This window comes from Aricia agestis, chromosome 3 (genome assembly GCF_905147365.1).
Source record: "Aricia agestis chromosome 3, ilAriAges1.1, whole genome shotgun sequence".
Taxonomy (NCBI): Eukaryota; Metazoa; Arthropoda; class Insecta; order Lepidoptera; family Lycaenidae; genus Aricia; species Aricia agestis.
The window spans coordinates 21503614-21519721 of record NC_056408.1 but is presented as its reverse complement, the minus strand read 5'-3'; the positions used below and the strand labels follow the sequence as shown (position 1 = coordinate 21519721).

At 37.1% G+C, this 16108-nt stretch overlaps 1 protein-coding gene across 1 annotated transcript in view; it reads left to right on the top strand.

Moving 5' to 3' along the window:
- The window catches only part of LOC121725488, a 124732-nt gene that overhangs the window by 15400 nt on the left and 93224 nt on the right, over positions 1 to 16108 (top strand). The window contains exon 14 of the mRNA XM_042112491.1: positions 551 to 679. Coding sequence (XP_041968425.1) covers positions 551 to 679 — 129 coding nt within the window. The remainder of the gene's footprint in view (positions 1 to 550; positions 680 to 16108) is intronic.

The window sequence follows — 16108 nt, the reverse complement described above, 5'->3', positions numbered from 1 at the left end:
AAACCACACACTTAAAATAAAAATAAATAGGTTTTCATTAACTTGTTGTATACCACATTATGTGCCATTTATATGGCTTCGTTCCTTGTTTGATCCAGTCACATTCCTATTAATTATATAAGCTTATATGCGTCAAAGGCAAGTTTAATCATATGTTGCTTTGACATGAGAATAGAAACTGGTAACAGGCTCATCTAGTCATGACTACCGTCACCCACCCACCCTGAGCTTCCTAAGACTAGAATTACACGCTACATCTGGCAACAGTTCAGTCCATCAATTTGTTCAGAATGACTGGAATTGTTGTTTAAAAAAACCGGTTGTTTCACGGTCTATTTTTTATTACGTACTTTTGAGCCATTATTCTGGTGTCCGTCTAAGGGCGCGTGTCATTTGCTACAGCTTTTAGGATAACACGCGACCCGCGCGGAATCCGCGTGAACAGTGAACGCGTACGTACTTATACTGATGTTCTGAACTGATACTAGACTGAGCGTGTAACCCTAATTTAAGGTTTGCTACGCCACTGATACTAACATATAACCGGCAGGTTCGGCGACCGCCTGCCGCTGCAGATGGCGGCGCGCGGCGCGGACGTCGCGCACGCGCTGCTGTGGCGGTGGTCGGCGCGGTGGTGCGCCGCCAGCGCCGTCCTCGTGCACAAGGACATCGTCAGCCCGTGAGTACACAGCCTTAGGGCCCTATAAGATGAGGCGTTTTACGAGCGAAGTTTATACGCGCGTTTCAATTTCTATTGCATCCAATTAGTTTTTAATCTACAAATACAATCAAATACATCCATTCGCCACGGACTCGCGCATAGTACTGGACGCTGCAATGGCACAGAATACATAACTAGTACCTTAGCAATGGTACCCAATATCTCGACTCGCGCGTCGCTCGCGCGTTAAACGGGCGAGTCGAGAGTCCCGCTCATTGCACGCGTTTTACGCACGAGTAAGGAACGCGCGTAGTCGTCTGGACGGAATATGTAGCTGAGCTAGTATCTCGAGTACGCGCGTTTACACGCGTAAAACGCCTCATCTGGACAGGTTCTTAGGGCCTTATCGTTAAAAACGTTGAGTATCCGCTACGTGTCCGCAACGTCCTCGGTGCGCAACCGCGGCTTGTTCGCGACGTGTTCACTGCGCGCCCGCTCCGCCCCGAAACCACTCGCCAACAGCTTGTATGATAAGGCTCTTACCGAAATGTGCTTCATTGTGCGAAGTGTTTTAGTAGTTTACATTCTACGTTGTGCACTATACCGTAATACCGTATAATGTAGAGCGCATTATACGGCAGCTATACTCAACCTGCGGCCCGCCGGGACTTTATCAGTGGCCCGCGTGAATATCAAAGTGGTGTAACATTTTGAAATTCAGGCCCACCGTCAAAATAATATAAGACTAAATGACGCCCGCAACTCCGTTGTGCCAAAATTCGTACCTCGCGCGGGAACCGTACATTTTTTAGGGATAAAAAGTATCCTATGTCCTTTCCCAGGACACAAAGTATATCTCCGTACCTAAATCGGTTCAGCGGTTGGGACGTGAAGAGGTAAGAGACAGACAGACACACTTTCGCATTTATAATATTAGTATGGATATTGGATAAGTTTGAATTACCTTCGTCAAACCCTTAAAAGTTAATTTTTTTATTTTATGATACCATAACTAAAATGTGTTTGCGCCATTTTCAAATAAAATGTACGTGTGACTAACATGCTCAAAATTGTGACTCAACTGTTTTGTGACATACTTACCTGTATTTTTATACTCATGTGAGTCACATATATTATTTGTGATAGCATCCTTCACGTAAAACAACTTTACCTTTGTGGTCGCTGACAGAATATCAAATGCGTTACGAATATTACACACATCTCTCTCAAAAGCTATTTGCTTGTATAAAGTCCGTTTCAACGTGCCACCAACTTTGTCCGCCGCTCCTTTACCATATTGTGATGATTCAAAATACAACCATGTGCAATAGTGTTTATGTTCTTCTACTAACTTACCAAATACAAAAAATGCCTTCTTTTGCTTGTATTGGGTGCTTGGTCCGTCTGAAAACATGTGTATAGTCTGTCAAGAAAGTGAATAACCACTTTTTTATTTCTTTACTTTCTTGACGGACTATACTACATATTTTGGTAAATTACACCCGTTTGGGTGCTCGGTCCGTCTGGAAACATGTGTACTATTTTGGTAAATTACACCCGTGTGTTGTGTAATAATAATAATAATAATAATATCTTTATTTCAGGCCAAATAGCCCATATGCCGTAATGTTACAGTGTTGCCAGAGTATACTCAGCCCAGGTTGCCATTTGTAGGTTCAAATGTTGCCATCTGAAACCAAATGTTGCCATTAGAAAAAAAAACCTGTAAAAAAAACGTCCTGTGCGCTGTGCCTTTTAGTAATATAAAAATATTTATACCTACCTATTGAGTACTGTTTTATTGCAAAATTTAAATCGAAAAAATCATGTTTTCAAAGAATGTTAATCCTTTTGGTTGATAAATAATTGATTTCACAATTTTTTTTCCTCATAAATTTAAAATCATGTTTTCCTGAAAATAAAAGCATTATAAAATATAAATAAAAAGATAAAAATTAAAATAAAAAATTAATTTAGACTCCATTTTACAACAATATTAAAATACATCCAGAAATCCGGACGAAATATAAAAACATGCAAAAAATAAACATATATTTCCCAGCACCTTTAATTAGTGGTTAGTATTTTATTTTCCTATCCAACATAGTTTTTGTTGGCTCAAATGTAACTGCGTCTTTAACAAATGCTTTCACAGCCATTAATGACGATATTGTGTTTGTATTTAGATGGTTTCTGTTATCAGTTTTTATAAGTTTCAGTTGACTGAAAATACGTTCCACGCAGGCATTTGAAAAAGGCAAAACGAAAAGCAAGTTCACAACTTTCCTTAAATTGGGGAATGCTCAGTTATTTGAAGCATTTTTAATTTTAAATATGTGACGCGCGACAAGTCGAAAAGTTGCTAAAAAGTTGCCATTTGGGCTCGGTTGCCATTTGGTTGCCACGAAGTGTCAAATGTTGCCAAAATGGCAACCAAAGTTGCCAGATGGCAACGCTGGTAATGTGTGCTTTTGAGGCACCAAAGGATAAGAAATCCAAGCTATGCAAGCTTGGATTTCTTATCCTAACTTACACGAAAAATTCTCGGAAAAAAACAATAATGACACTTAAGGTGGCTTTCGGATCTTTGCCGCGAGCGACCGCGACCGACGAAAATTCAAACGAAATGCCACTTTATGACATAGGCGATAGGTTTCATTTTACTCTACCAACTAGCGGCGGCGGCAGCGTGGGTCGCTACCAAAATGTCAGTAGAAAATGACACTTATATTCTATAACATAAAGTAGCATTTTATTTGAATTTTCACTGGTCGCGTTTGCTCGCGGCAAAGATCCGAAAGCCACTCTAACTTATTCTGTATTTAAGTGTATAGCAAGTATATTGACGCCGGATGTTATAATAATAGTGTTTTTTGAATAGCTGTAAATCTTTTTTAAATTCTTGTATTAATTTGCCAGTGGTTGCTTTAATTATTACCTTTTCGTATTTTATGTTTTCATTACTTTTGAGGTATGGTAATCTTTGTCTTTTATTTTGTACCTGTGCTCTTTTCTTGCCCATGCTAACCAAGTTCTTACTTACATTCTGTTTCATTTATTTCTGTTAAATTAGGTTCTCTGTTTTTACACAAACTGCAATTTATGTACTATCAGAGAAGTTGATTCCTATGCAAATCGGGGACCTAAGTCAAACCCAGCTGACAGATCACAATTAACATTGAATTGACATATTCGACCAAATAACGTTGGTCTGTCAATTGCATAGGAATCAACTTCCTCGATGGTACATTCATTTATCGGTATCAACATTACATGTAATTTGATCAACCAAATCGTCCAAGTAGGTTTTAATAACATTAATTTTTTGAGTTTTTTGACTTCAAATGTCAAGTTAGCGTGCCATAGAGACACAAGTATCGCTGTTGATCAATTTTGGGTGCATAACATAAAATGGTTTATGTCTGAAGATCGGTAGTGAGTTTTAAAAACCCATTCATTCCATTTGGGTTTAAACTGGGTGAATAGGGTTTTAACCCGGTTATTACCCATTTTACTGGGTGAAAACAAAACAAATATTGTAATAAAATGATTTATTTTTAAAGAGTACTTATATATTTTTTACTTAAAAATAGAATAAGGTAAGTATTATAAAAAAAAACAACAAATTAGGTGATACACAGATTAATCATCATCATCACTATCAGAAATTTGGTTACAATCAAATTTCAATTTCAGTTGCAGCCGTTGGCCTGAGTATTCTATTGCAAACAGAGCGAAGCAATGTCATTAATGTGTTCAGTAAGGCAACTTGATTTGAATCTTCACTTTCGAAACTCTTAACTCCAATTTGAACGTCGAAAATGCTTCTTAAAAAGCATATATAAAGGAGATTCGTCTGATCAGCATACATTGAATGATAAAAATTATTTTTAGAACCAGACAGAAATCCAATTCGTCGATTTTTAGAGACTGCGTCAGATTTATCTTTATGTTTTTTTTAGTTTCTTTGTGTTTCTTAATGTCACCTAATCTTGCAAACATTTTACAATGACAAAAAGTACAATAGGCTTTAGTAGGATCGTTTGCTACAGGCCGTAACCGAGTCTTAAATTCTTCTTGGGTTTCCCATTCTTTCCTATATTTTTGCATATAGGCGGTCTTCTTTTTCAATGGCACGTCGTGTCCGGGTGGTTAGGTCTGAATCTCAAAATGACTGATTTTCTATAGGTCTTTATTATTAAACGAGCTTTTGCCCGCGGCTTCACTCGCGTTATGAAGGATTATTATATACAAACTTTCATCCCCTATTTTAACCCCTTGGAGTTGGAATTTATCCTTTCTTAGCGGATGCCTACGTCATAATATCTACCTGCATGCCAAATTTCAGCCCGATCGGTTCAGTGGTTTGGGCTGTGCGTTGATAGATCACTATGTCAATCAGTCAGTCAGTCACCTTTGAGTTTTATATAGATGTCGGAAATGAAACTGACTTTATGTACAGTTGCGGACAGTCACTGTCTTTATTTTTAAGTTAAAACAAAACAAAAACACAAATCCTATATTATACTTAAACTATTTAAATGTAATGCTACATTAGTGTAGACCATAGACTTATAATATATACTGTTATAGGTTTATGGTGTAGACGCTTTTTTTAATGTAGTGATATTTTCTAGAAATTGGACTTCAGTTATTTCACCGGATTGCAATTCATTCAACTGGTTTTTATAGTTCTTGTCAAATAAAATGTCCCGCCGTCGTTTAGTAACACCGCCAAACAATGAATTTTTAATTTTAGTGTCTTGAAATTTCGCCTCTTTTTTAGTTTATACAAAAATCTCACCAGGGTAGGTTTGTGCGGCATACGTGCGTTCAACCTCCTATGCCAGCCCTCGACAGCATTATTCGTACGATGCTTATCATCTCCGCATCCAGCAAAAGGCGCATACAAACTCATCCATTGCTTGGAAAAGTACTTTTGAAGTTTTATAATTTCTGGAGATTGGGGGAACAGAGCTTCCAAAGATACCCATGCACTTTGAATTTTTCCCTTTGGTAATAAAGGTAAATTAGCAAACATTCTAACTAATGCTCTATTTTCCATAGTGGCGGTTATCTTTAATTTTTTATATTGTTTCCATACTGCTCTGTTGTAATGATAGTAACAGCCGCTGATCAAAGCAGACGGAAAAACCTCTTTAACGCCATTGGTTATAGCGATTTCGAAGTCACACTTAAATAATTCTATTCTCAAACCCAGTCTATCCTTCAACAGATTGAACATCCTGGTGTACGTCTCCTGAGATTAGTTGGGCAAAAGCATGTACACAATTGGTACTACATTCGTTGTGTCGTTATTTCTGCTAATGTCTAAACCTAGTATTGTCTTCATATTTTGGTATTGTCATTCGACTAACTGTACCTTATCCTATAATAAAGCCCTTGTTTGAGAGGACTATGTCAGGTTCTTATATAAATCTAGATAATGTCATACGATACATCCTTTGCTATTGGTTTTGTGCATGGAGTCTGTGGTGCCTGAGTTATCGTCAGCCCAGATAGGCCTGGAAGATAAAATGGGGCTGATGGTTGAGGGTTGATGTCTCGTCCTTGAATCGCTTTGACCAGGACACCCATCACTGAAGATTATAAAATGCTCATTGGTAATACTGTGTTCATTAAAATATTGTAATAAAAGAGATGTGACATCACATTGCTCTTTTTTCCCTTTGTTTCGAGGTATAATGCGTACTTTATTTTTACCAATATCATGTATACCGAATACATCTATATATATAAAAATGGATTTTCAATTGTGTTAGTAACGCTAAAACTCGAAGACGGCTAAACGGATTGGGCTAATTTTAATCTTGAAATATTCGTAGAAGTCCAGGGAAGGTTTTGATGTGACACGACGTTCATCGGGACAGCTAGTAGGTACATCCATAATAATTGAAGGGCATAGAGAACATCTTCTGTGCGAATATGTGGCAGCGGCAGGTTCTGCATTTAGTCGGAACTAATAGGCATCACATTATCTTGCTGTGCTTTAAGTTTATATTTCTTTTTTATCTGGTGAAATTTGTCTGCTTTAGTTAGATGAAGTTTATGCTAAACTTCTAAATATTCTCTTTGTTTCTGGTAATACAACACATTTAATTTTTAATCGATTACTATCACAGACAGCACACGTGTCTGTTCTAGGCAGCCCAAATTTCAGATTGAACTCATTATTAAATACAGACCAATATACCACATAGCTTACGTTTATTTGGCACATTTCCAAAAATAACCTGTGCATCTTTGTTACACTTAAGTCTTCTGGCAAGTAAAATGTGTTGGGGTTATCACGGCGTGAATAATGTGACTATCTGGATTTAAATGATGCAATGAGGAGGTTCTTTTCAAAACTTGACTATTCCACTTTTTGGATCTTTGTATAATTTAAAGAAATATAATTTTAAGAACAGAGTTACATGTTTAACATAAAATGTTGGTGAATTATAATATACAACAAGAATAGTGATTATTTCAGTCTGGCGGTAGACAGCCAATCGGTCGCACGTCTGCATTCGTGCTCGTTCGATTACGGTTCTCAAACTTTAGTTATTTTTATTTAATATGCAGTTTATTTGCAAACGTTGTTCAAATGAGTGCATGGATGGCGTCAAATGCTCCGAATGTCAAGGTCAATTCGATTTCCCCTGCGCCGGCATTACCGAAGGTGGTTGGCGAAAACTAGGAGATCGCAAAAATACATGGAGGTGTAGTGGCTGCAAGGCAATGGCAGCTTCCAGCCCTCGCCTTTCGCCTGCCCGCGCCGCTACAAACCCTTTGGACATGGACATCATTATGATGGAGCTTAAGGCCCTAGCGGCACGTATGGACAACAGCCTACCTGCATTGCTTGAAAACGTCAAGGCTATTCAAGTGGAACTTGCTGACCTAAAAACCCTCAAAGCTGAGTGTACTACCCTTAAATCTAGTGTGGAATTCCTCAGCCACTCAGTGGATTCTCTCAGCAGCAAGTTGTCCGACGTGGAAAGCGAAATGGACTCGCTTAAAAAAACAAAAACGGACATATCTGCTCTCCAAGAACGCTGCTCCAAGCTCGAGGATCTTCGCAACGAGTCAGAACAAAAATTGAGGCAGAACAACATTGAAATTAAGGGTGTACCGATGACCAACTCTGAAAACCTTTTTACTATCATCGAGAAGATCGGTAACACAATTGGATGCACTATACCAAAGGAGCAAATAAACTATATCGCGCGCGTGCCAATGCGCAACAACGACAAGAATAAGAACATCATCTGCTCAGTACACAATCGCTACATAAAAAACAACTTCGTGGCCGCAGCAAAAAAATTGAAAGCAGGCATAAATGCGACTATCTTAGGATTTCAATCGGACACCCATATTTATGTTAACGACCACTTAACTATGGAGAATAAAATTCTTCTAAATAAAACGAAGTCATTGGCTAAACAGAAAGATTTTTTATATGTCTGGGTGTCGGGGTGCAAAATCCTCATCAAAAAGAATGCAACATCACCGACATTCCACATCAAAACGGAAAAGGATCTGCAAAAGTTTATTCGTTAATGTCAATAACCTTTCACTTCTATTTTATTTTATATCGATGGTCAATGTCGCTTATCAAAATTATATTTTGTAAAAATTTATACACTTTGAGAACCATTGGACATTGTTTAAACGATTTTCGGTTACGTACTTATTTAAAACTAACTTTGTATCTACCGAGTATTAATTTAAGGCTCCAATCTGCTTGGCCACGCTTTCTCGCTTTGTCTTCTATAGCTACTCAACGTAATAGTTACTATAATAGATCGTATTGCTATTGCTTTAATGCCCACTCTCGCGCAGCTTTGTTGGATCGTGACAGAAATATTTGTTACTACCTACTTTATTTGAATTGCACGTATAATGTTAAAATCATAATTTGTTCTAACACATTTTTACGCAATATGGTACACATTAATCTAATTAACTTTTTATTTAACAATGTCACCGATTAGTGCATATTATCAAAACGTTAGGGGGCTGCGCACGAAAACCTCCTTGTTTTATCGTAATGTTTGTATTAACTCATATGACATAATTTGTTTGACGGAGACTTGGCTTATTGAAGATATTAAGGACTGTGAACTATTCGATGATAGGTACATAGTATTTAGACGTGACAGGGACTATGCTTGTACCAATCAAAGTATGGGAGGTGGTGTTCTTATCGCAGTGCGTCGCGAACTAGCTTGTGATATCCGTTGTGAGTGGTTTTCTAGTGCCGAAGACTTGTGGATCTCGCTATATTTTAATAACAAAAACGTGAATCTTTCGTTTAAAGTTCATGTCTGTGTTGTGTATATTTGCAACCAAAACTATGGTAATTCGCAGTCAACCCAGCTTTATAACTTTTCGAAAAATCTTTTCGACATTGTTAGTGCGTGTTCCTTAGACAAGTTTCTAGTGCTCGGTGATTTTAATTTACCGAATATTGAGTGGAAGGCTTCGGACGACGGGATTTCTCTTTCACCAGATAATATACAAGGTAATGTACAAAATTATTTATTTGATAACATGGCGATATGCAATTTTTTACAATACAACTCTTTCCTGAATTCGTCTAATAGACTTTTGGACCTAGTTTTCTGCAATAATGTAGTGCAAGTAAATGACTGCACAGACCCCTTGGTACTCGAGGACCCACACCACAGGGCTATTACGTTACAAGTAGACTTTGCTGAAGTACCATTTTTGCCTACTAAATCTTACGTTAAATATGTTTATTACTCCGCCGACTTTTCTTCGATAAACGATAGAATTGGCCAAATTGATTGGCGACATGAATTTAATTCGAGGTCATTCGAAGGTGCCGTCTCCTTTTTCTATGACACCATTTATAACTTTCGGGACTCTTACGTACCTACTAAAATTGTAACCCCTGGTCAAAGATATCCTCCTTGGTACAGGAAACCGTTAATAAAAATACTAAAGGAGAAGTTAAAATTTCATAAAAAATTTAAAAAATACGGAAACATTTCTGACTATAATTCATTTATTTTACTACGACAGCGCGCTAAAGATATCGAACGCGACATGTACAACAATTACATTACGAGTATTGAAGACAACATATTAAAAACTCCAAAGTCCTTTTGGTCGTATGTAAAATCTAAAAAAATAAACAATGCATATCCAGCATTATTTAAATTAGGAGACATAAGTTCCAGTGACGGCGAGGATATCTCAAACATGTTTAGCAATTACTTTCACTCAAATTTTCTATCTCGGCCCAGCACTAGTAATTGTTTAAATCACCCACGCTCCTCGATCTCGAATGACACTTCGATATGTGTGTCTGACATCCATACTATTGATGTGCGTGAATCGGAAGTATGTAAACTATTGAAAGGGATTGATTTAAACAAATCTGCGGGACCAGATCACATTCCACCGATCCTGATTCGCAAATGCGCTGAATCCCTGACCCCTCCGCTCACGTTACTCTATAGAAGATCACTCACCGAGGGAGTCGTGCCGTCTATCTGGAAATCGGCCTTCATAACGCCTGTACACAAAAAAGGGCCGAAGGACGTAGTTAGTAATTATAGGCCTGTATCCAAGTTGTGTCTTTTTGCAAAGCTGCTTGAAAGAATAATTTATAATCAGCTGTATCCTATCCTAAGTCCATTTATCACTACGTGTCAGCACGGATTTATGCGTGGGCGGTCCACTGCTACCAATCTCATACTCTGTAGCGACTATTTGTCTGAGTGTATGTCTGAGCGCACGCAGGTCGATATAATCTACACTGATTTTACGAAATGTTTTGACCGTCTGGATCATCACACACTGCTGCGCAAATTGTCTGCGATAGGAATTAGGGGTAACCTCTTTAGATGGTTTTCCTCTTACGTTGACAATAGATGTCAATCTGTTGTTCTTAATGGTTACACTTCTAGGCCTATGTTCATACCATCAGGCGTACCTCAGGGCTCGTTATTGGGACCCTTGTTATTTAATATTTTTATCAACGATATTATCGAATGTTTCAAATATTCAAAGGTACTCCTATTTGCTGACGACTTGAAAATTTTAAGCCAAATCACAACCATTGACGATGCTATTCGCCTCCAGGAGGATCTTAATAGACTCCTTGACTACTGCCGTCGTAACCAACTAGATCTAAATATCACCAAATGTTACGTATGTAGCTTTACTCGTAAGACCACCCTCATTTACTACGACTACAAAATTACAGATATATCCTTAACTAGAGTTACCAAGATAAAAGACTTGGGCGTTACGTTTGATTCAAAACTTTTATTTGATTGTCATATAGACGATATCATTAAAAAAGCCGCTCAAGCTTTGGGATTCATAATACGCGTCTCGGCTAATTTCAGACACATTAAAACTCTTAAAATCCTTTACTGTAGTTTTGTGCGCAGCCATCTCGAGTACTGCTCGTCTGTTTGGAACCCAGTTTATGACATATATATTAACCGTATTGAAAACATACAGAAGAAATTTCTTAGATACGTGCAATTCAGATCTGGAACGTACTTGAACAACTATTTCGATCGCTGCAAAAAATTCCATCTACTGCCTTTATCTGCTAGACGGAAAGTATCAGACCTGGCTCTTCTTATTAATTTAGCCAACAGCTCAGCGGATTGCGCTGATCTCACCAGCAAAATCCAGCTTCGCGTTCCAGCAGCCTCGAGAAGAAAGCGTGACCTACTGCATATTCAACACTATAGTACTAATTATCGCCAAAATTCTTATATGATCAGGGCTAGTAGAATGTTTAATGAAATATCTCGAATAATTGATGTGGACCTATTCTTTACCAATGTAACAACTTTTAAGAAAGAATTTAATAATTTCTATTTTAATTGTAACCTGCGCAATTCTATTACTTAATACGTTATTACAATAATTCTTGTTCTGTTTTTCTAATTTTTTTCTAAAATTCTAAATAATTGTGACCATTGTCTACTCGTATCGCTGCTTTGTTTTTATTAGCATTTTTCTATCTGTGGAAACTTTTAATTGGCCTTCTTGTATTGTATATTTAGATTCTATGTGTATGTTAGCTGTAAGTTTTCCAAAAATCAATAAAATAAAAATAAAATAAAAATAAAATTTCGTATGAGTTTCAAAATTTTAGCATTATTATAATATTGAATAAATCCAGAATCTTAAAATGGAATAATCAAGTTTTGACGAGGCTGATTGGAATAATCAAGTTTTGTTATGTGTTCTATAGGAATAATCTAGTTTTGATTCAAACCATTATGGATTAATCTTATTTTGTTCACATTAATTTAAAATCGTTCTTTACTAAGTAATATTTTATTTCACTAACCTCATTTTCATCTTGAAATAAAATAAATAAAACTAATGCAATATTAAAAAAATGTTTTTTATTTTATACTTACTTAAATTCTAACAGCCGTTTCATGTTCAAGGCAATCACATTGTTCATCATTGTCACAAGCATCTTCTTCATCACTATCAGAATAATTATTGCAACCATTTATAATATTGACATACCAGGAGAGCTCCTGGTTTTCTGCCCAATTTTCACCAAATTGTTTCACAAGCAGGTTTCTTACATCATTTTTCTTTTTTAAAGTCAGGTGTTTTTCTATTACCAATTCGGTTAAATCAAGATTAACCCGACTTGTTTGTCGTTTAAAAAGGGTTAATTTTGTATTATTTTCGACATCCGATATAAACATGTAATTTTCAAAAGTTTTAATGTGACATTGACGTTGGTTTCTTTTATTAATAGTTTTAATAAAAGTTATTCTTTTTAAATTCTGTATACCTGTAACTGAATATGGTCACGTACTACATCAAATATAACTTCTGGAGTTTTCCTCACTCTATTTCTTGTGTGTTTGCCTCGTTGATCCTTTGGTGTCAATATGTTTGCAGATATTAAGCTTTGTAATTGTCTCACGCGACCCACAGATATACCATGACAACTGTAAAACGATCGCATGCAAACATTTATTTCATAGAGTAACTTAAATATAATAGGTATAGAGGTAAAACTTAAAAATGTATGGAAGGTGGCGCCGTCTGGTGGTAAATGGTTCCAACTTTGAACCAGTAGCAGTACAGGGGATACATTATTATTTTATTTGCTTTGGCTTTTCCCATAGTAATTTTCGACAGTCAAATAAATAATGTCTTTATATTACTTTAATAATAATAATAATAATAGACAATTTGACTATGAAAATTACTTTGGGATTTACTTAGGAATCGATAAATAAAAGAACCATGTAATGCTTGAAATGCTTTCTTTTATTGAACAAATTCAAAGCTCCAATCTTTATAATATCGTCATTCTCCACCTCCGTTCTGGTGCCATTTATTATTTTATTAACATCTCTGCACCAGTTACAAAGAAAAAGGGGGTAACAATATGACATCTGCAGTCTGGGTACAGTCTTCCGGTAATATATTCTTTTCTGAAAAAAAAAAGTTTCTGTTAAAAGAAATAGTGCTTGGTTATTAACAATCACCTTACTGTCATATAAACTCGTCACAATAGTAGTCGTCCGTCCGACGTAGTCCGCGCGTCAAATGTTAAAAACCATTGTTGTCATTGAACACTTTGTTTGTTTTAAGAAGTTAAAGCCAAAAGACTCTGAAATGAAAGAAATATAGACTTTCAAACTTAAAAATCAGTTTTTCTCTTCTGCTAAGTACTCACATACGGTCAATAGTTTTACTCCGAATCAAAGGAAATGACATAGGTATTTGACATATTTAATTCCATCGAGCCGGCTCGAAGCGAGCATTCGAGCTGTCAGTTTTGTGGTCCACACGGTGGTTATTGCTGGATTTGGAGTAAAACTATCGAGCAAAACCATATGTGAGTAGTGAGTACTTAGCATTAATTGTACTTTTTTGACATTCCTTGTTTTTCCTGTGTGGTCTTCAAGTACAATACAAATAAAATGTAAAATTTTCGGACAGTAGAATTTATCACTTAATAGATGCAAAGCCAAAGACAGGCAATGAAAAAACATTGTCTGGCTTTTCTAGAGTCATGGCCCCTTTATAATCATTGTATATCTGAATAGTTCAGTTGATCTTATGGATCACTGATATAAAAATATGTAAAATAAGATTATGGTACAAGACAAAAACTCATTGTAAAGATTCAAAGGTGGTTATTTATGATATTAAGGATATTATATCTTTTAAAATATTTCAGTTTACTTACGTGTTTTACCGCATGTAGGCACACAGCAAGATCGATCTGAACCACCCATATTCCAGGTCAAAAAGTACCAAATCGTAAAGCAACTCTAAATCCAGGTAAACGAGCACAAGTTCAACGTATAGGCAATCTTCGGAGTCCAGGGAGCGTCCACAGGTTAAACGTTTAAGCAATCTTCAGAGTCCGGGGGGCAAGCGTAAGTCAGCGTATGGGCAATCTTCGAAGTCCGGGATGTAAGCAGTTGTTGAAAAAATAAAAATATCACCAGAAGAGCACATTCACAAACCACAACAGGAGATGGAATAACAACAAGATGGCGGATGGAATTTTAGAAAATAAACAATTTTGACATATTTCAGTTTGACATCTCGATTTGGCATCTGACAGATGAACGTAAAAGCACCATCACAAAATTCAGGCAAAATCTCTTAGGATCATACTTGGGGCAATGAAATCTTCTCCAATCAATGCCCTACAAGTTGAATGTGTCGATCCGCCTTTAAACATCCGACGGCAGTATCTTGCGGATAGGTTTTTATCTAAGGCATTCCAGAATTCTTCACACCCGCTGTTAGACAAACTACACAAATTATCCCAGTTGACGACATCTGCGTATTGGCGGCATAAAGATCTCCCTTGTCTCCTGATCAGTTACCTTAAGATAACCCAACTTCCTTGTCCTATTGTCCAGTGCAGACTCAACCCTCTATTTTCCACCCCTTACGAAGCACTGACATTCTCTCCTAACATCATCCTTAACTTCCCTATCGATAAAGGTTCCTCTCTAGCAAATACTCAATTTAATCAGCATATAAATGAGCACTATAGGGATTGGGTGCTTATCTTTACGGATGCATCTAGACTTTCGGTGGATGGTTGTGTGGGTGCAGCTGTCTGGATTCCGAGAGTAAATGTGATTCTAAATTTTAAATTGCCTCCTCACTCCTCTGTATTTACAGGAGAGGCCCTTGCTATATTTGAGGCCATCTCGTTTATTGAGTCTCACGATCTTAGTAAATCGCTTATACTTTCGGACTCCAGGAGCGTTTTGGAGGGTATATCTGCTAACCAGTTCCGCTCAAAGTCTAGATTTCCTTTAATCCTTAAGATAAGACAGCTTCTCCTTAGGTGTCGTGTCCGTAATATCCATGTTGTGTTAGCTTGGATACCTGGCCATAGTGGAATTACTGGTAATGAGAGTGTGGATGCATATGCTAAAGCCGCTATAACATCAGGTGGACTCAGTCAATACCAACTCTATTGTCAGGACTTAATTCCACTTGCAAAATCTCAACTTTCTAGCAAATGGAATACGCTATGGGACGGCTCAAGTACCATCAAAGGCAAGCACTACCATGATATTCAAAGTAGTGTACCAGTAAGACCATGGTTCTTTAGATATTCACAGTGTAGCAAACTAATATGCTCGACAATCTGCCGTGTTAGACTTGGTCATTGTTGCTCACCAGTGTTCCTTGCTAAAATTAGGGTCAAGGATCATTCTCTCTGCGAATGTGGTCTAGATGAGGGTACCTTAGATCACATCTTCTTTTCTTGTCCTAGAAACCAATCGTCCTTATATGACTGTCTTCCCAATTCCATTCCTCGCCCTATAAATCTTAAATCGGTTTTATCTTATGTAAATACCCCTTTTATTGAGATTTTGTGTACATATATTCGTGATAACAATATAAGATTGTGATGTCTCTACTAACATTTGTGTTTGTGTTTGTTTTAGGTTAATCAACTCCTGTAAATATGTAATTTTGTTTTGTAACCGTACACGTCTTGTTACTTCACCAGACCTTCGCTACATAGAGCAAAGTCCTTTAAGCCACTCTGACATTGGCAACTCACCGAGGCGGCCATTTTTAAAAGAAGAAGAAGAAGAAAGCACCATCTACTGCTATGAGGAGGAAGCTTTTCGTCGCTTTAAATTCCCATACAAAAAAGATTGTTCGAAGATTTACGCCCCTGATTTATTTCTTCCGGTCCCAGGCGGACTCTATATTTGAAAGAACTCATTTTGAATTTTCGCCGATTAGAAACTGTGAGTCAGAGCAGCTGCACATAACAAAGCCATCGAATACGCGTCCTGTTCTGTCTTGTTATCAAGGTTATTGAAATTGGCAAGTATCATTTCACGATCTCTGGGTGACACTTTATTAAAACATTGGTAACGCTTGCATCTGAAACTATGTAATAAACAGAGTTAAGCC